Source organism: Simochromis diagramma, unplaced genomic scaffold, assembly GCF_900408965.1.
Source record: "Simochromis diagramma unplaced genomic scaffold, fSimDia1.1 OVJJ01000305.1, whole genome shotgun sequence".
NCBI lineage: Eukaryota > Metazoa > Chordata > Actinopteri > Cichliformes > Cichlidae > Simochromis > Simochromis diagramma.
The window spans coordinates 29,811-51,813 of NW_024387169.1; the positions used below are offsets into that span (position 1 = coordinate 29,811).

The 22,003-nt window shown below is 39.4% G+C and overlaps 1 protein-coding gene across 1 annotated transcript; it reads left to right on the forward strand.

The window, feature by feature from the left end:
* Positions 1-1,475: 1,475 nt before the first annotated feature.
* On the forward strand, positions 1,476-18,384 carry LOC120744571 (calpain-9-like). Its single transcript, XM_040049063.1, has 22 exons — positions 1,476-1,626; positions 2,414-2,681; positions 3,142-3,211; positions 3,293-3,411; positions 3,886-4,019; positions 4,102-4,276; positions 4,980-5,054; positions 5,144-5,229; positions 5,440-5,514; positions 5,641-5,801; positions 8,302-8,459; positions 8,755-8,766; positions 8,861-9,069; positions 9,185-9,224; positions 9,329-9,394; positions 10,653-10,710; positions 10,788-10,849; positions 12,483-12,551; positions 12,697-12,775; positions 17,075-17,191; positions 17,369-17,421; positions 17,985-18,384. Exons 2-22 carry the CDS (start codon positions 2,430-2,432, stop codon positions 18,009-18,011), a joined length of 2,097 nt encoding a protein of 698 aa, XP_039904997.1. The 5' UTR covers positions 1,476-1,626; positions 2,414-2,429; the 3' UTR covers positions 18,012-18,384.
* Positions 18,385-22,003: the final 3,619 nt, after the last annotated feature.

Here is a 22,003-nt window from a genome sequence, read left to right on the forward strand (position 1 = left end):
ATGGGAGATTATAGTTGTTCTTTGCATGCTACCGTGCAGATGGTAGCACGCAAATGTACCCATCTCACATTAAAATAAATTATAACACATAATTAACATAATTAACATAATAATTAACGGGTGATAATATTCAATATGAGTTAGTAAATACTTCTTATTCTATACCACAAACATTCAGTTATGACTTGAATTAAATTGTGAATGGATTGACAGATAATACACAGACCAATAGTAGCTGTATCTCAGCCTATATAATATTTTATTCCTTTCATTACCCTTTGAATCAACTTTGCTCATTAAAGTAGGCTGACGCTGCCCTTCTGGACTCAAGAAACTATTTTTAACCATATTTTTTCACTTTCTTTTTGAAAAAAGGTTAACTATAAATACAATATTGGTTCCTTTAGTATCTTCAGTCACAGAGAGTTCAGCTTGACTTGCTAGTGTAATGTCAGTTCAGTTGTTAAATTTGACCTATTAACTAAACAAGGCTTAGCAGCACCATAAAACAACTGTGTGCCTGCTATTGTTTACACGGTGAATAATCATTAAGTCTAACGCTAATGGTGGCAGGTGTGTCATGGTAGTTGGCACACACCTTACATTAGCCTGGGATACGTCCAAGCCATGTGCTCAATTTATAAATTTCATGCTGCTGTTTAGGGCAGGACACTTTGCTTCAAACGTCTATATTTCATAGGATGTTTGTTCTAAAGCGACACATACGCTGACAGTTTACTGACCATGTGACTCCCAGTAACAGGTCTTATTAGGGGTTTTCTTTGTATGTTTGCTTAAAGGTAATTAACTAAGTAAATTGGGTCAGACGGGGTAAAGTGGCTCTTTGTCTGACAGGTGTGTGGGCACAAATTTGGTTTAGGATGGCTGTCACACAACTATAATATATGGGCTTTGTTTTAAGAAACAAAGAATGATTTCTTAAATGTGTTCAGCACGTCACTGAGTCTGCTGAGATCTTCATCTCAAAATGGTGACTAATGTTGATTTTTTTTATGGCAACAGTTATTTATCAACTATAAAACTTTTGAGGTTCACACAAAGATATAAAAAACAGATTTCAGTCATACTGTGAGGACTGCAAACACTGGAAGCCAACAAGAAGCACAGCCATAGTGAGCAGGAGATGCTCTGTATCTCATTGTACATCTGTCTAGTGACAATAAGGGCACTCTATTCTATTCTATTCTACTCTACTGCAAGCAGTGAGTACTTTCAATATTACTGCTGACAGGCTAACCATTAACAGCAACTGCTGTTCTCTAAACATGAAAGTGGATACCATAAACACATAAACGTATAAGACTGTGATACACATAAATAATATGGGCTAGTGGAGGGTCACTTGAATGAAGTGAAACTCTCTCTAGGCCCTCTCTCTGTTGGTCATACAGTAGCTTGCAGGAAGTAGATTACTATGAGCTACAGGTCAGCACAGGCGTGGTTTGTTCAAAGGTGATTTTCATATCTGTGTTAGAAACATAAGGACGGCGTGCACAGCCTCAGGTGCTTAAATGCACAGTCGAAGCTACTTGGTTCTCACCCACCGGTTCACCGCGACGCAACTACACCTTTTTCTGCACAGCTTTTCACTTTTGAGTAAGTGAGGTAAGACCTGCTTTTAAAACTTTAAACCAGATGATCCTTAATTTGCATTTGTATCAGTGTGGTCCTTCCTGCTGCTGTGAATGCAAACTATGGGCTTTGTAAGTTCAAATGTTATTACTGGTGCAGTTGACCTTACAAGGTATTGTTTATGCATGAAGATATTATATTTTTAAGACTATCATAAAAAAAGTGTTTATAGCAGAATTTGTTTACATTTTTAGACACTAACAAAAGAGAAGTCCCTGAAAAAGAATGAATGATAAAGGTATACTTTTAAATTTTTCCATTCAGGGTGCAAATAAGGTCCAACATAATGAAAACCTTTACATTTTACATATATTTTTAATGTTTGGAACAATATAACATAATAATTAATATAAAAGCCTTTAATCTTGTTTTCCTGACAAAAAAAGTTCTCAAAAATGCCTAATTATTATTAGTATTATAATGTTAATAATAATCTTGTTGTAAACTATGTTTCATAATAGTTGGGCGAACCGCAATTTGCAATAATTTCACATGAACTATCTGAAGTTTGAACTCATTTTTGCTCTTTATCAGCGAGCTGCAAATATGATTTTATGCACCATAATGGAATTATCTTTTTCCATCATACTGTAGCTCATTATATTTATTTAAAATATGTATGTGATCATTTTTGTCATGACTTCCCATTTTGAAATGCCATTCCCACACCCTTGATCTATACCCAACCTTAAATAGGTAATGCTGCGTTCTTTAATCTCTTATATTTTCTGGATTTTTAATGCAAAATCCTTGTAAACAGTTCAAAAACTGCAGTGATGCCTCCTCCCGGTGTATGCTTGAACATCATAGAGGCCCGCTACAAGAAGGACGGTTTCGGAAAATTCACCAAGCCCCAGAAGTTCTTGGGCCAAGACTACGAGCAGTTGAAACAGTACTGCCTCACAAGAGGAGTAAGCTTCATTGATGAGACATTTCTACCTGACAGAAGGTCCATTGGTCAAGAGATACTACGCCATGGCATACTGAGCCCTTCTGAACTGGCCTGTGTGGAGTGGCGGCGACCAGCAGTGAGTGTTGCGTCTGAAATGTTAATATTAGGTAATTTTGTAAAGCTAAACTGCTCAGCTGATTATAAAAAGAGCAATTCAGTTTTAGTACTTTACCTGCATTTAGACTGATTCTCACTACACGAAGAATTTCTTATTCCACGGTTCAAAAACAGCACAGTCAGGTTTCTGGTTTAGTTTGTCAGAGCTCGACACAGATATTTGATACACTGCAGCTTTAAGTACAAGTAATACCTTCTCTTATACTTTCTAAAAACAGATTTCAGGTATGCTTTTTTGTTTGGTTCAACGAAACAACAGTCTTCAACATGCTATTGTGACTCTTAAAATAATTGAAAGATTATTTCAGTGTGGATGAATAAATGCACATTTTTGTGAAGGATACACTAAAAGAAATGTGCATCCTTTCCTTTAAGACTTCCAGAACTTTACTTCCTGATCAGCACTCTCCCTTTTTCAGGAAATTGTTCGTTTTCCAGTGTTAGTACTTGACGGAGTCTCCAGGTTTGATTTTGGTCAAGGGAAACTAGGTAGGGAAATGTCTTCATGAATATATTTATTGTTCTCCTCACCTGATTTCCTGTGGTAACCCTGAGAATATTTTTGAACAGGAAACTGCTGGTTTCTTGCGTCAATCGGAGCGCTGACGTTCCAGAAATCCATTTTTGCAGAAATTGTCCCAGTTGAACAAAGATTTGATGAGAACTACTGTGGGATTTTTCACTTCAGGGTAAATACCAACATGTAACAACACAAATTAGTTTTATTGATCAGTACTTGTGTTAAATAAAAATACACCTGTCAAAAATACTTAGTGATTTATTTATTTATTTTTGAGATGTTCCTTTTTGTTTGTATTTTAACCACAGCAGAATAAACTAGCTAACAAGCATGTGCTATGGGTTTTAAATTTTTTTTACTGCTTATATTTTATTTTAACACATTTTCATGTTGAAACTAAACTGTGTGTAATGTAAATGCAGAATCCTGCAACTTTTAGGGTCACAGGAGAGGAAATAAATTGCTGGATATGTATTTTCCTAAATATCAGATTGGCCTAAAAGGGAACAAAATTCCTGGCCCGAATCATCTTTTCATCTATCATCACTTTTACAGACCGAGGTTGAGCGCCAACACGCTACAAGACATTTTTTTTAAAAATAATAAATCAAGAGTGACATGCTAGATTCTTTTTTTCCCCCAGTTCTGGAGATTTGGGCAGTGGGAGGATGTGGTCATTGATGACAAACTACCAACAATCAATGGCAGACTAATCTTTGTTCATTCCAAAAACCAAAATGAGTTCTGGCCTGCTCTCCTGGAGAAAGCCTATGCCAAGTATGCAATCTTAATCTTAGACATAATGAGAGTTGAAGGTGTGATTTCTCTAAATATTAAAAAAACAATATTATCCTGTCAGGGTTTGTGGCTCCTACTCCGACATGATTGCTGGAACTCCTTCAGAGGCTATGATGGACTTCACCGGTGGCGTCCACATTAACATCGAGCTGTCACAACCGAGTCCAAGCCTGTGGGGGCTGATCTGCAGAGCTGGCAAATCAAACACACTGATGGGCTGTGGTACACCTCCCAGGGTAAGTAGAACTACACCACACAGAAGCACCAGCATTGGTTTAATGTCCCTGATACTTCTGCTGCCCTATACTCACTCATACAGGACTTATTTTTATACTTTCATTTTGATCTCACTAAACACCTATAAAGTTTTATAACTGTATCCAGAGCAGTTTTGGTATCATTTTGTCAGAATCTACCCAGAGACAGAGGTTTAAACATCTGCCAAAGCAGCTAAAAAGACCTTAGTCATGGTTATAAGCTTTTATTACAGTCACTTTATAAATGCCGCTATAAAACAATTGTTTGTAACACTTATAACATGGTCTTGACATTACCCAAGGATAAAGTTCATTGACAAGGCAGGGATGGCTCTGTGTGTGCTATAGACAGACAATCAAGACTCAAATGCTGGAAAACGTTTGCTTACATGAGCCAGTTTGATATAAATGAATGGGTCCTGTTTTTAGACACCAAAGCTGCTGTTGTTCAGTTATTGTGCGTACTCATGCCAGTCTGACATTTAGTATATATTTAACTCTGCAAAGAATTAACATTTTGAAAAACATCTGAGTAGTAGTGTCAAATTTAGCCACAAGCAAACAATTTCCCAGTCACTTGCACACGTAAAATGATTTATTGGCTTCATCATCATCAATAGAAGTTGATGTTCTTAATGTATAATATTCTACTTCACTAGTGGCAAATGCTTTTGTCTTGTAGGAGACATCTGGTAACGAAATATTACCAAATGGACTGGTTGCAGGCCATGCATACACTGTGACAGGTATCAAAGAGGTAAAGATTTGTACTGGAAATAGAAAAAAAAAAAAAATCAAATGATACTTAAAATTAACAAAAAAAAAAAAATGGTGGTTTGCGGTCAGATGATGAGTCGAGGAAAAATCGTATACCTTGTGCGTTTGTGGAATCCCTGGGGTAAAGGAGAGTGGAAAGGAGACTGGAGTGATCGGTAAGTCAGACTCACACTCATGGCTCTCAACTTAAAAGATGGAAAGCAAATCAATGTCAAATGTGGTAGCCTTCTATCTAGTGTAAAGATTATATTTCAAGTATGGCTGTGGACACATGCAGGAGAGCTTTTCTGAACTCCCTTTGAATATTCAAAAGAATTTTGAAAAGCTGTCTCTTTGTCTAAATAAAATGACAAATTTTCTTTGAGGTCTCCTCTGTGGCAAACTGTGAGTCCTGAAGACCGTGAAATGTGCCTTTCAGTGGCTGATGATGGAGAGTTTTGGTAAGAAAACTTGTGAAATTAAAAAACAAAAAAACAAACACAAAATACAAACACTTTTTGCATTGTGCCCTAACATCCCATCCAGATGTAAAACAAGTAATCTCAAAATTCATCTGATTTTTACAGGATGACCTTTGAAGATTTCTGTAAGTTCTACACAGATATTGACATCTGCGGGCTGTCTCCTGACTTCTTTAATGAAAGTGACTCTAGTCAGTGGAAGACCTCCGTGTATGAGGGCCGATGGGTTGCAGGAACCACTGCTGGAGGTTGCCTTAATTACAGAGGTATTAAATCTCATTGCAAATGCGTTGAAACATTAAATACATACAGTATCAGTTAAAAGTTTTAGAACACCCCAATTTTATTTATTTTTTGTGAAAATTATGCATTATTATGCATAATATGCACTCTGAAAATTATGCACTCTGAAATGAAAACATTGTACAAATAAGCAGTTGGAGTTAAAAAATAAATCATGGAATCACTTTAGAGACCAAAATGTACTATCAACTTTAACTCTTCAAAGTAGCCACCGTTGGCAGATACAAAGCGCTTTGAGTGCTCCAGGAGAGTAGAAAAGCTCTATATAAGAATCAGTCCAATAACCATTTACCATAGAACAGCTGGACACACCTGTGTCATTCTTTCTACAATAGAAATCAAATATTATTCTGAAAGTTCTTCCCATATCTGTTGCAGAAGTTCCCATAAATGTGTGGCACTTGTAGGTTGCTTTGCTTTCACTCTTCTGTCCAGTTCATCCCAAACCAGCTCGATGGGATTTAATTCTGGAGACTGTGCTGGACACTCCATGTTTTCAAGCTTATCTTGTTCTTTTTTTCCTGAGGTAGTTGTGGCATAGCTTGGATTTATGTTTTGGTTCTTTATCTTGCTGTAGGATGAACACCTGAACAACTAGGTGCATACTAGAGGGTATTGCATGGCGCTGCAGATTGCTTTGGTAGCTGTTTTGGTTTAGGGTGCCTCTCACTATGTACAAGTCACCCACCCTGGATCCAGCAAAACAGCCTGAGACCATCACACTTCCTCTTCCATGTTTGACAATTGATGCCACACACTGTGGAACCATTCTTCCCCTACTTGAGTACAAAGATCCTGCATGGTGAACCGAAGAGTTCAAATTTTGATTCATCAGTCCACAATACCTTCTTCCAGTCTTCAGTAGTCCAGTGGCGATGTTTCATGGCCCAGGCAAGCCTCTTTGTCTTATTCTGATGTCTTAGCATTGTCCTGTCAAACCTGCAGCTCGAAGTCTTCTCTTCACAGTTGAAACTGAGACTTGCTTACTATGACCACTATTAAACTGTGCTTGAAGCTGTTGTCCTGTGAGCCGCGTAGTTTCTCAGAAACGTGTCCTCTGAGTTATTTGTGGCTTTGGGTCTGCCAGACCTCTTCCTGTCAGAGTTTGCCCCAGTTTCTGAGTGCCTTTTGATGGGGAAGGAAACAGTACTCACTGTCATGAAATGTTTCTCCGACTGAAAACGCTTCGTCCAGATGAACAGAATCAATTTTTCAGGATACATTTTTAAGCGTTATGATGGTCTGTCTCGCTTCCATTGTTAATTGCATTTTTCTGGCCATTTTTGTAGCAACACAGTGCTTTCTGCAGTACAGTACTGTTCAACTGATCACAAGGGTATGGTACCACAGTGTGTTTCATACTGCTTTTATGCAGACAGAGGGGGTTGGAAGGAATCCAGAAAAGTTGGAATACATGTAGGAATCAGTAATTGAAGTTTTCAAAGCTTGATCAACCTCCATTGTCCCAGCACAGCTTTTAATTGCTAACCCATTTTGTGTTCCATGAAAAAGGCCTTTGTGTATAATTCCAAAAATGTACATTAATTTGGGTAACCACGCCATTTAAAAAAAAAACTGATTTAATTTTTTTTTTTTTTTTACCTCCGGCAGTTCACTTACCTTTGTACCATTTCAAGCTATTCACTGGACTTGAATGACTTGAATTGCAATAAATAATTGGGAAAATTGGGATGTTCTAAAACTTTTGACCGAGAGTGTATATTAGAAAGAATGTACCGAAATAAGCACAAATTGGTAAAGCACGAACACATACATGTAGTGTTTGTGTGATTTTAATATTTAACAGATTCACATTTAAGATTTTTATGAACCTCGGTTTCTTTATCTATCTTATTATATTTGATGAAATAGACAATTAAAAGAGATAAAAGAGTCCTGAAGTTCATAGGTGCTATGTAGGAATTTATTTCAGCAATTATTAAATAAGATTATTCTTTTAGTCTTGATGCGGACCCTAAAATTAACAATGGGTCCAATAGGGCAACAAGTTCTTTAGTTAGTGTAGTTAGTATTAAGGTCATTGCTTAATTTTTTTTAGTTTACCATAACTCTGTTATGGTAAACTAAAAAAAATGTGCATGCAAATTTCAGCTATTTTTTCCCCAAGTATTGTAGGTATTAAAATTCTGTAACCAGTAGTAAAAAATATGTTACAATATTAAAAGCCCAAATATGGTAACATAGTTTTTTCTTGTGAATGGAAAGAATAAGTTGGACATCCATAACAATACAGACCCATAAACAGAGTTGTAAAGTCTTTTCCACAGTATATTATCTATATAGCTCATTTAATTGCATGACTTTGTCATTTTCAAACAAAAGTTCAGTGAACCTTTCACCCACATGACCTGGACTATTTAACCAGCCTTACTTTCAGGTTCATTTTTGAACTTTCATTTTCTGTGTCCAGCAAATAAACCATGTTTTTTATTTGCTTTTTAGACAGTTTCTGGACTAATCCACAGTGTCGTTTCAAAATTTGCGGTGGATACTCAGAGAAAGACGGCGATAAAAACATAATGGTGTCTCTCATGCAAAAGCCCGAAAAAAGGAACAGACACCTGGCGCAAAACCTCCACATTGGGTTTTTCATATTTGAGGTAAACATTACTCTTTGCTGCCTAATATGGAAATGTCATGACACTTTTATGTTTAGAATCGTTTCCAAGTTGCAAAGGTATTGCACATCAGGATGGTGATAAGGATGACCTCAACTTGAAGGCTACACTGCTATTCCTTCAATGATTAAACCTTTGGCTCAGTTGTCATCATCTTTGAAGAGCATATAATCATTAGTAAAAGATGCATACAGATTTCATTAGGGTTGTATTCTGACACTAACTGAGCATATTTCTTATTCCGAACATGAACCAACTTGCACTGATTTCCTTCAAGGTGACTGAAAAAGTAAGAAACAGCTTGTATCCAGTTCCCATTTACAGATACAGCAGTCCCACTTTAAATGGTGTAAGATAACTGACATATCTACCTGCTATTTCAGTATAAGACACAGAGAGGGAAGTTTACAGAGGAGTTCTTCAAATCCCAGGCACCTGTTGCCCAAACTAAAACCTACCTGAATGCCCGTGAGGTGATGGAGTTCTTTATGTTAAAGCATGGGGAATACTTGATTGTGCCATCCACCTTCAATCCCAACGAGACAGCCTCCTTTATCCTGACCATCCACGCAAAATCAGAGACCAACTGCTAGTATGCACGCTCATTGTTTGTGCAAACACAACATTGCTAAATTGGAACAATCTGCATGAGATATATGCAAAACAGACAAGAACAAATAAATTGTGATTTTTTTCTTTCTCTGCAGTGATAATTCTGGTGATCACAAACATGAGCTTGATGAGAAGGTGGGTGTTCAACAATAAATCACGTCTGGTTGCGGTTGTGTTATATGCTAAATGATATGTAAATAGCTTTTTATTTAACACAGAATTTAATTTCTCTGTTTCAGGTCAAGGTAAAAAATCAACAAGATGATGAACAAAGGAGAGAGTTTTTCCATAAACACTCTGACAAGGTAACTTCCTGTTATTTTCTCACGAGCATACTTGACACTGTTGAGTTTACTATTTCTCTTATATAGACTGAGTTTTATCACACAGTGGAAACTTTTGTTTGTTTGATAAGATTTTTTTCATCCTTATCTAAAACTTATCTGTGAGAGGTTTGACTAACTATTATACTTCAGTGCACAAAATGAAACTGTTTGACTTCTGTATACAATGAACATAAAACGTGCTAACACGAAAGTTTAAATGCATTTCGTTATATTTGTTCTCAACTAAAAAAATCCACAACAGAACATCAGTTGTGTATAAAAGTGAGAAATTTTAAAGTGAAAGCTTAATCATCCTGATTAATTTTTTGGCTACTTTAAAGATGCACTTGTGGTTTAGTTGTCTTCTCACTGTTGGTTATTTAGTAGCAATTTAAGCTAGGATCAAAATATGCATATCTTGTATGACACATCATTATTGGGTCAGTAGGGTGAAGAAAGCTTAACTTACTGAAGAACTAAGTTGATATAAATAAGACAGAAATAAAATATGAAAATGGAAAAAGACTGTTTAAATATTAGCATTGTATAGCTCTAAATTACACATTTTATCTCTAGATATACAGTCTAGAGCACTATAAAATAGTAAAAAAAAAAAAAGAAAAAAAAAAGAATATGCAATAACATCTTCTTTAAGACAAGTTCAGTGTCCATAGTAATAAAACTAAGGTACTTATAGACAAACTTTTTCTAATTTGGTGTCCTATGAAAAGTAGCAATATTTAACTGGCTAAGTAATGTTAGCCAGCTTTATTGGAAACATTTTTTTAAAAGAAAAAAAAAGGGTTTTAATCTGAGTTCAAATCTTTTTTGAAAGCACTTAGATGTTTCCAGACAAAACAAAAATCAATGTGTACCTCACTTACTTATGAGAACTGTGAATAACAGTGGCCCTAGAATTGCACCCACATGCTGAACTAATAGCCATGCATTACTTCAGTGCTAATCATCAAAATATGTATCCACCTTTTCCATCTAACATAATTATTTCTGGGCAACTTGAAATACAACTGGATTACAACTCGTAATATTTAGCTTGATGGGTTAGAGTTTTGCTAAAGCTAGCAAAGATTTTGTATTGTAAAAGAGAAATTACAGCAATACACAAATTAGTCAGAGTGTGTGTTTGCTAGTGTGTGTGGACAGTTTAATTTGGACGTTAACAAGTGACCGAGGCTCATAAACAGAAGTATAAGATAAATCCTGTTTTCATTTCCAGTATGAAGAAGTGGATGCTGAGCAGCTTCAGAGGCTTCTAAATGAAAACATCCTAAAAGGTTTGGACTTCAAGAGACTACAGCTTAAGAGCTCAAGACTTATATATTGCTGAAATATATATTTCTGTTTCATTTAGGAGACCTGAAATCTGGAGGCTTCAGTATTGACGCCTGTCGCAGCATGGTTGCATTAATGGATGTATCCTGTTGTGGTGCATGTGACATTTGTCATAGTCACTCAGACAATGCAAATAATAGATTTACATGTTCTCCACATTTTCAAACATTTGCATGAATGATCACAGCAACATTGTGACTCAAGCTAAGTAATTTTAAAATAATATCAAAAAGTATCTTAAACAGAGTTAAAGAGTCAACAATCCAGGTGAGGAAGTCCCAACAAATTCTCTTCATCTGGATGTAGCATTGAAGGATATCTCAGAGTTCTTGCCAAATAAAGGTCTTAATTTTATCTCATGTTTTTGGAAAAAGGCCAGTTAGAAAAGTCTTCACCTTGTCACTTTGAGGTTTTATGAGAGTTTCTTCATATGGTTAGCAGTCCTGTAGAGTTCACGCTTTAGTGGGTCAGCACCAGTGTTGGGAAGGTTACTTTTAAAATGTATTCCACTACATATTACAGAATACATGCCCCAAAATGTATTTTGTAACGTATTCCGTTACATTACTCAATGAGAGTAACGTATTCTGAATACTTTGGATTACTTAATATATTATCATGCTTTTTACAACTACATGAATGTACTATTGCGGTGCGAATTATTACTTTTACTGAAGGTTATTCACCATACTAATATCAACTAGATGTTTAAATCTTAATATAAAATGAGTAACAGTAGGTGGACATTAGGTAAGGCTGCACTTTTTGCAGCGATCTCGTATAGAAAACTATTCTGCGCTTATATAAAACAGGTCCGCGGCTCCGAACCGTAAAGGCGTAAAACCATAAAGGGACCTCTGGCTAATACGTCGGGTTCGTGTCGGGCTCGTAGCGGGCTCGTAGCTAAAAACTAGCTTTACTTTGTTGTCTGGGTCAACTTTGCTAGTGAAAGACAGAGAGAGGCGTTGAAAGACTGCTCCAAAGGAATTTATTGTTTCGGAGGAAAACAAACACAGTGTACAGTCGAGTCTTAATAGCTTACTTACAACTGGGCTGTCAGGCACTCTACTTGGCTGCAGTGGTTATTATTATATTTACATGCTTGCAGCTCCCGTTTCTGCTCGGTGACAGCTCGTACTTTTCCTTTTTCTTCCTCCCTCGCTCACAGACACATAATGGGTATGGCAGTCCATCCTCCCTGCAGCACGGACTACACTGCCCATGAGGCTACATTGTTTAGGGCGATGACTGTAACACTCTCCCTATTGCCTTCATATTAAATCATTTTTGTGAATAATTTTTAAAAATATTTCTTCACGTCATTATGCGGGTTGCAAGTAGAGGTGACATGGACTGCGAGATTGAGACACAGACATTAGAGCCTCTTAATGCGTGTTTTGTTTGGGTTTCCACCGGCGTGGAAACCAAAAATAAAGAGGGCATAGCCTAACATATGAAACAGGAAAATACCGCCGCGTAATCCATTCATTTCGACAAAGTAACTGTATTCTGATAACACCTTTATAAACGGTAACTGTAACGGAATACAGTTACTCATATTTTGTATTTTAAATATGTAACGGCGGTACATGTATTCCGTTACTCCCCAACACTGGTCAGCACAGCTTCTTGGCTTGTAGAGGAGCTACCCAGTTGGCCAGTACATGTTTTACTCGCACACATAGTTTTGTTGCCTTAATGTTGGGTAAAACAGACATCAATTACAGGAAAACTCAACAGTGAGGAATTTCTTCGTCTGTGGAACAAAGTTGTTACATTCAAGGTAAAGACAATGAAAATTAGGTTAAATATTTGATGCTGAAAAAAGTTAAAATTTTTTGAACTACATGCACTGCTCTATAGTTAATTATGTATGAATAATACTTCTGCTACATTCCAATTGTGGCTTTTTTCTTTTTGTTTTCTAGGAAATTTTCTTCCGCACTGATGTTTCAAGAACCGGAACGCTGTCACTGAGAGAACTACGAAATGCATTCTTAGTTTCAGGTAGGCCTGCTTGGAATTCATTCATTCATTAATGTTCCTGAAACTACACTCTCCTGCAATCCTCTCACTGGACTCCCAAATGGCTAAGGCACACCACAACAAAAAATAGGACTGCTATTTCTTGTGACTGGGAAAAAACTTGGCAATTGATGCTTTGTGCTGGTCGTATGCAAGTAATTGCGATCACCAACTGATTGCCCAGAGCTTGCAACATCTTCAATCTCATGGCAAACATTTTCAATTGCAAAGAGATTGCTCATTTCACCTGGCGGAAGGCAACCTGTCTCCAAGGGATTATGGTCTACCTCAGATTGACTGCATCATTGTCTGACAGATTGGTGAAGGTTTGCAAATAACAGCCATGTTATTTATAAATGCAGATAAACTGCCAACAAGTTGCAATCAATCTGAGTCAGCCTCTGCTAATGACAGCAACTTGCTTTACTTTGAAAATGGACACTCGACTCAGCCGATGGCCATCTGGTTGTATTCTGGTTATCTTCCTATTAGTGCTGCCAGCGTCAATCTCATTAAAATGGGGCTACATGGCGTTGTTAGTGCGGTTAGCTCGTTAACATGTTGACACCATCCAGCCTCACGCACGGGGCGATCCGTGATAACTCGTTAACGGAGATTTGCCACGTAAATCCGTTAACATCATTTTAATGAGATTAACGCTGACAGCGCTACTTCCTATATAAACACAGGGTTACCAAGCGCCTGTGTAATTTTTCAGTTAAAGCACTGTCCTACAGGAACTACGTCACTATTAATGCAAAAGTTCTAAATTAAATTCAAATTCAAATTTTATTTGTCACGTACACAGTGTACACAGTCATACACAGTACGATATGCAGTGAAATGCTTAGACAACTGCTCGTGACCTAAAGAAAAAAAGAAAAGGCTATGAATAAGATAGGAAATAAATATGAAAATTAAAAAGGGTAAATTTAACTAGGAAGGAATAAAATAACATATAAAAATAAAAGTTAAAAATGAAATAACTGTACAACACAAATTAGAATGAAGGGTAAATTTAACTGGGAAAGAATAAGATAAAATATATAAATTAAAGTTAAAAAATAAAATAACTGTACAACAAAATACACAATACACAGTATAGAACTATATAAGAATGTACGAAAAAATATAAATATATATATACACACAATAACAGCAGCTGTACAAGTATTAACTGGAAATAAAGAAATATAATGTCCAGTGTTGTGCAATCCACATTTGTAAGTGTCTTGTGCAGTGCAAATATGCTTAAAGTGATTTAAGTGATGAAGTGAAAACAATGTCCAGAATGTCCAGTGTGTGTGTGTAAGAACTATATGTGTGGGTCAGTACTGTGTGGTGGTGTGATTGAGAGACCGTATCACCTGCGGGAAGAAGCTCCTCCTCAGTCTCTCGGTGTTGGTCTTCAGGGAGCGGAATCGCTTTCCTGACCTCAACAGAGAGAACAGTCCGTTGTTGGGATGGCTGAGGTCCTTCACGATCTTCCTGGCCTTGGTCCAGCACCGCCTGCTGTAGATTGAGTGCAGGTCAGGGAGCTCGGAGTGGATGGTGCGCTCAGCTGACCGCACAACCCTCTGTAGAGCTCGTCTGTCCTGCATGGTGCTGTTCCCGAACCAGGTTAAGATGTTTCCCGTCAGGATGCTCTCTATGGTGCACGAGTAAAAGTTCCTGAGCACCTTGGAGGGCAGTTGGAAGTCTCTCAAGAGTCTGAGGTGGTAGAGACGCTGACGGGCCTTTTTCACCACGGTGTTGATGTGACAGGACCATGACAGGTCCTGCGTGATGTGAACTCCGAGGTATTTGAAGCTGTCCACTCTCTCCACTGGGCACTCGTTGATGACGGGGGTCTGTTAGTTCCTCTCCTGCTTAGTGCTGAAGTCCACTATCAGCTCCTTTGTCTTACTGATGTTTAGAAGGAGGTTGTTCCTCTGGCACCAGTTCTCCAGATTCCTAATCTCCTTCAGGTAGGCCGTCTCATTGTTATCAGAGATCAGGCCCACCACGACGGTGTCGTCAGCAAACTTGATGATGGTGGTGGAGCTGGTAGTGGCCACACAGTCATGTGTACAGAGAGTACAGCAGGGGGCTCAGAACACACCCCTGGGGGGCTCCAGTGCTGAGAGTGGTGGAGGCTGAGATATGTCCGCCCATCCTTACTGCCTGTGGTCTGCCAGTTAGGAAGTTGGAGATCCACTGACACATAGATGAGCTCAGTCCCAGATGCTCCAGCTTGGTGGTGTGTGTGGAGGGAATTATGGTGTTAAATGCAGAGCTGTAGTCTATGAAGAGCATTTTAACATAATTCCCCCTTCTAGTGTCCAAATGAGTAAGTGATGTGTGGAGGAGATGAGAGATGGCATCGTCTGTGGAACGATTTGGACGGTAAGCGAACTGTAGTGGGTCCAGTGTGTCTGGTAGTGAAGAAATGATGAAGTCTCTGACCAGGCGTTCAAAGCACTTCATCACTACTGAGGTGAGGGCTACATGGCGATAGTCATTGAGAGAAGCAGGGTGGGGTTTCTTCGGGTCAGGAACAATGATGGACTCTTTGAAGAATGTGGGGATCACCTACTGAGATAAAGAGATGTTGAATATCTCAGTGAACACAGGAGCTAGCTGGTATGCGCAGTCTCTTAGGATACGACCTGGGATACCATCTGGTCCTGCTGCGAGCATAGAAAGTGTTCAGCTCGTCTGCCAGAGTCACGACCGCGTTCGTCATACCGGTTGTTGGTGCTTTATAATCCGTTATTGTCCTTAGTCCCCACCATAGGCTCCTAGAGTCACTCTGTTGGAGTTGTGACTCTAGTTTCCTCCCGTAGCGCTGCTTCGCCTCTTTCACCGCCTTCCGCACGTTATATGACGCGGCTTTGTACGGGTCCATGTCCCCCGTCGTGAGTCCCGTGTTGTAGGCAGCGGTGCGGGATCTCAGAGCGTCGCGGATGGTTTTGTCCACCCACGGCTTCTGGTTGGGAAACGTTGTGATAGTCTTTGTCTCCACGGTATCATCCGCTAGTTTCCCGATAAATCCCACAACCGCTTCCGTAAACACGTTGACATCATCATCGGAGCTGTTTCTGAACATGTCCCAGTCTGCGTCGTCGAGTGCGTCCTGTAACGCGGCCACCGATTGATCCGTCCAGCGCGCGACCTTCCTCTGAACCGGAACTTCCTGTTTCAGTCTTTGTTTGTATTTTGGCATGAGGAAGATGGCGGCGTGATCGGATTTGCCAAACGGAGGGCGAGATTGTGCCTTGTAGCCATCCTTGACCGTAGTGTAGCAGTGGTCCAGTGTCCTTTCACCTCTGGTGGGGCAGGTGATGTGTTGATAAAAGTTCGGCGCTGCGCGTTTGAGGTTGGCGCTATTAAAGTCCCCTGTCACAATAAGCGCAGCGTCCCGGGGTTGTGTCTGGTGCTGTGTGAGTGCCTCATGCAGCTCGCATAAGGCGGTGACTGTGTCCGCTTGTGGTGGAATATAAACGGCACTTATAATGACCGATGTAAATTCTCGAGGTAGATAAAAAGGACGACACATGATGGACAGTAATTCCAGATTTGGTGTGCAGGAGCGTGTGAGAGGAACAACGTTCGCACTGTTGCACCAATTGTTGTTCACCATTAAACACACGCCGCCTCCCCTTGACTTCCCCAAGTCCCGTGTCCTGTCCATGCGGTGAACCGAGAAGAACTCGGCCGGCTGGATGGCGTGGTCCGGCACCGCTGGGTTCAGCCATGTCTCGGTGAAGCAGAGGAGATTGCAGTCCCGAATGTCTCTCTGGAACTTTATCCTGGCCCTGAGGTCATCAAGCTTGTTCTCCAGTGACTGGACGTTGGCAAGCAGGATGCTAGGCAGAGGTGTGCGGTGTGCACGAGCTCTCAGCCTGTTCCTGACGCCGGCTCGCTTCCCTCTAGGCCGCCACTTCCCTCTAGGCCGCCACTTCCCTCTAGGCCACCGCTTCCCTTTGTTCTCCCTCAAGAGCTCGCTCGGCCAGCTCGGATCCGGAGTTAAAAACTTCGAATTGTGAGTACATTGTATACCAATAGAAACAAGAGTGTCACTGTCATACCTAATGTACCCAATGGTGATGATTTTGCTGATTTAGAGACGCTGAAAACTAACTTAAAAAACAAAGACAAAGAAAAGGTGGTCGGAGCAGTCGTGACGGCAGCCGACCTCACCAGCGCCATCTTGTTAATTTTGTTAGAATCTAAGAGTTTCTGACCGAAGTCTCAATGTAAGTCATTAATGTGAATTTGTGTGTTTAATGTGCTTGTCAGGAATAAGGGTGAGTGACGACATGCTGAATCTGATGGCTCTGCGCTACGGCGCCTCCTCTGGACACATGACGCTGGAGAGCTTCATCAGTCTCATCCTTCGCTTTGACTGCATGAACAGTAAGTGAAGACAAGTGGGACAAGCTATGATCTGTTTATTTCTGTTTGCCATTTATCTGAAGTAAGTCAATCAAAAAATACAACCTCACAATGGAAAACTTTAACCTTTTTGTTGTGGAAGACATTAATTTTATACGTATCTTTTAAGAAATTCAATTAATTTTTGCTCATCAACAGAAATCTTCAGACAGTTATCTGATGGAAAAGCCATGACTCTTCTAGAGTCTGAGGTAATAAAGCCAGCTTGTTCTCATTAGTACATTTTATAACACATGTTGATTCATTTTGAAGTTCAGAGGAAAGAAAAACACATTATTTTTAAAACTGAAAATAAATTTATATACTATTCATAAATTATTTTACACTAAAGGAAACAGTTGCGTACTCCTTGTGCATACACTGAGCTACTTTGTGACCAAGTAGGGCATGTCCGGGATTTTAAAACACGTTGGTAAGGTTAGACAGTTAACAACTGTTAATGTGTTAAGGGCAAACTTAGATTGGCATTTGCTAAAAGTTCAACTGATTTCACTTATATCCCTCAAGTGCAGCTTTTTTGAATGTTGTTATGATTAAAGTTTTTGAGAGTTACAAATATAGCCATCAAAGAGGGATGAAAGATACTGAGCCTTTTATCTTGGCCAGCTTTTATAGTTCAGCAGTCCGAGAGCTATGTCAGTTGAAGACTCTCCCATGTCAGCCAATGATCAAGAAGAGTAGGCCAGGATGTCCTTGGAGATAGGTAGAGGGGCTGCACATACTGCACTAACAACCTGTCTCTCTTTATTTCCAGTGGATGTACATTTCGATGTACACTTAACGCAAAGGAATGGACGTTTGATGCACAGTTCATCTGCACGCACTGAAGAAGAGATCCATGTATATTTTTCCTGCTAAGCTCTAAGTTGTCAGTTAGATAATTGCCAAAATGCAAAATGCTTTCAAGATAACTTTTCTCAAAAAGTAGACATTTCTATTTTTAATTGTCATTTACTTGGCAATTTGTTTTTTACTGAGACAGACAGAGAAGACAGAAACTTATTGTAGAGGGAACAATCTGAGATATATAACGTGAATATAAATAATCAATGAAAATTAAATACTACAAGAATGTGCTTGCGTGTAAAAGGCAGCTCTGAATTAGTAACTGTTCTAACAGAAAAACAGGGAAAAGGCTATAAAGGATGTTTTTTCCTTGTGCACTTTGAGCTCATTAAACACATATAGATTATGTGAGGGTGCAATGTTTGATTTGGCCATGATGCTTTATTGATTAATTCATCACTCATTACTGACACAACAGTGCAATAAAGCACCAGTGTGGTTGGAATCAACATACTGTTGAAATGATTTTATATCGTCATTCAAATGCAGCTCTTTTTGATAATTGCATTATGCACATATGTATCTGGCTTTTTCTTATTTTCCCACTGTCCACTCCTCATTTCAGGTTCAGGTTACTTTTTACATATAAGGCTCAATCATTTGGAAAGCATTCAGGGCCATTATCAAAAACACTCAAAATCACTGGAACATTTTCATGTAAATACATTTAAATAAAGAAAAAAGACGAAGAAGAAGAAGTTTAGCAAATGAACCATGAATTCAAATTCTGGCACCAGAATCTGGAAGGTATTCATTGATTCAGCTGCAGCTCAGTGTTTGTAAACTGTAAGGGTATGTAGTAGAGGAAAAGCACCTAGGTATAGAGGCTAGCTCATCAAGCATCCTGGGAAGTGGCACACTTCAACTCTTGATCGTGGCTCAAGAGTTGGGAGTTCGCCTTGTAATTGGAAGGTTGCCAGTTTGAGCCCCGACTTGGACAGTCTTGGTCGTTGTGTCCTTCAGCAAGACACTTCACCCGTTGCCTACTGGTGGTGGTCAGAGGGCCCGGTGGCGCCAGTGTCCGGCAGCCTCGCCTCTGTCAGTGCGCCCCAGGGTGGCTGTGGCTACAATGTAGCTTGCCATCACCAGTGTGTGAATGGGTGGATGACTGGATGTGTAAAGCGCTTTGGGGTCCTTAGGGACTAGTAAAGCGCTATACAAATACAGGCCATTTACCATTTTCCTTGTGTAAAAACTCCCCAGTGAGCATGAGCCACATTTACTGAAACTCTAATAATTTCCAGCATAAATTTACTTACACCAGTAGCCTTGCTAAATGTTTGTAAATATTCCAAGACAGTACCAAGAGTTTCCCCTCTCAAGCATTTCAGAAGGTACAAAGGGAATGTTAATCCACAACACTGTAGTGAAATTAACAGGAAACACATATTCCCAGTATGTCAGTGTTTCTTCAATGGTTCCCTGTTAAATCTTGAGTTAAATTTTAAAAACTTTCACTTACATATAAAAGTCCTAAATACTCAAACCCTGTGATATCTTACACACCTCAAATACCATGTTAACTTAATAAAGAACTTTCATCCTCCACTGCAGACTTACTCACTGCTCGGAGAGTTACCAAGACTGGATTGAGAGGCAGAGCCCCGTCTCCTGTGGACCTAGCTCCCAGTTTGGGTTCAGCAGACAGAAACTCTGTCTGCCTTTGAGATTAGTCTTATGCTGTTATAGGCTCAGGATTCTGCTGAGCTTCCCATGACGCTCTTAACATTTATTCTCACCTGTTTTCAACTCCCCAGACACTTACATACCACTGCTACATGTCATTAAAGTTTGTCTTTTCTCTCACATGGCATGCGAATGGTCTTTGTCTTCATCCCTTATGCTTTCCTTTTTCTACACTCAGCAGTGGGCAATGACATTAAAAAGGAAGTTTTCCTTCCCACCTTTGCTACCTTTATCCATATTAGATCATCCTCTCAAATGGGCGGAGAGACCAGTCAATGGCCCACTGGTAACTGGCAGTTGCTAGGGAAAAGGGTGTATTCTGGCACCGGCTGGTGATAACATTGTTTGCAAAGAGATATATAACGTTGCACTGAAAATCTCCTTGTGATTGCTTTGATTGCTAGCAGGCTTCCACAAATACCAGTCATTTTCATGGAAGCAGCAGTGAAACTGTGAAAAAGGGGATTAGTGTTGGGGTTGTTATTCAAAAAATAATGTATTACACATTAGTCATTATCCTAAGTCTTGCTGCTGGGCTGGTCTCGGCATTGACTTAGTTTTATCATCACTTTGGATCCTTGGGTTACTTTGCGTTAGCATGCTAGTGTCCTATAGAGTCCTTTTGTGCAATAAAAATAAAAGTAATTTCTATACCATTTTCCTCCTGTAACACTTGGTTGTCCATTGGTTGCGGCAGCAGGATACAATTTTTATTTTGAAAAGTTGTATCCTACTGCTTTCTCTGTGTGCACTTTGGATTGGAATTTCTTGGACGTTTCTTATTACAGCTCAGAGAGTAAGTAGCGAGTTTCTGCAGACAAGTTGGCATCTTTTGTGCAAACTACCGGTGGCAACCTGCTTGTGAATAAAAGCATCACAAGGCCAGCAGCAACAAGTACCCTCTAGCAGCCACCAGTTAATCTATGCTTTCACTTCAGTTAGTTACTAAATTTCAAGAACTTTGAAAGTTTCTTCAAGTGCAACATAGAAAAAAAACCATCAAACAGAAAAATAAAGGTTCTCGTTAGGGTCTCACATAATAATAAAGCAAGACTTCTCTCAGTTCAGAGGATAAATTCATCAAGTTACTGGCCTGAGAAAAAGCCAATTAATGGTACACAACATTTTTTTTTTTCATCATTGTTTTTATTGCAGATTTTCCTTTAACAACACAGTGTCTCGACATTAGACACAGAACAACAAAACAGTACAAACACAAAACGTACACAACAGCTCTTAAATAAGGCATAATACAAGATACAAAATACAAAATATAACATACAAGAGGTGGTGAGTCAGTCTTACAGCGCCCGGGTGGTGATCACGTGCGTAGTAGTCCTTTGAATAAGATAGCGGAAAGGTCCGGTCCAATATAGTCCAAAAAGGGGTGCCACATCCCGTAGAACTGACCCACACTGTGGTGTATAACGTGTGTGAGGTATTCCAGAGGAATCAGTTCAAAAATTATTTTGCGCCAGCCACAGACAGTGGGAGTCCTATCGTTGATCCATTGTAAGAGGATATTTTTCCTGGCTGCAAATGTTAGAGTGTTATACAATCTTTTGTTGGCCGCCGCTTTTAGGCGGTCACTTGGAAGACCTAGAATCAGGGATAAAGGGTCCATCTCTATATCAACGTGGAAGATTTTCCCCAGTTCACCTGTAATGTCAGCCCAGTATTCTTGAAGCTTGTAACAGGACCAAAAACAGTGAGTTAAAGTCCCTACATCAGTTTTGCACTTAAGACACACAGGGGAAAGAGAGCAGTTGAAGAGGTGTCTGCGGTGAGGGGATACGTGCAATCTGTGTAAAATCTTAAGTTGGATTGCTCTTGTCCGAGTACAAATTGAAATCCTTTTTGCGAGAGACCAAACGGTATCCCACCTATCTTCATCTATGGTTACCGACAGTTCCCTCTCCCACACACCTCTAATCCCCTGCGCATCAGTGGTAGTCAAAGCATTAAGCACATGATAAAATGAACTCAGAGACACCTTCAGCTGTTGCCTAAACAAAACCTTCTCAACATCAGATACTTCAGGGTGCTCAGCAAGGGTTGTACCGTGAGTGATATAGTGTCGTATTTGCAAAAAACGAAAGAAATCCTGTCTAGGCAAGCCGTAACTGTTGGTAAGTTGTTCAAACGACATGAGTTCACCACCCGAGAAAAGGTCACCAAGAGACTTAATATTCTTATCAGACCATCGTTGAAAGCCGGGGTCCAAGGAACCCGGAGGGAAAG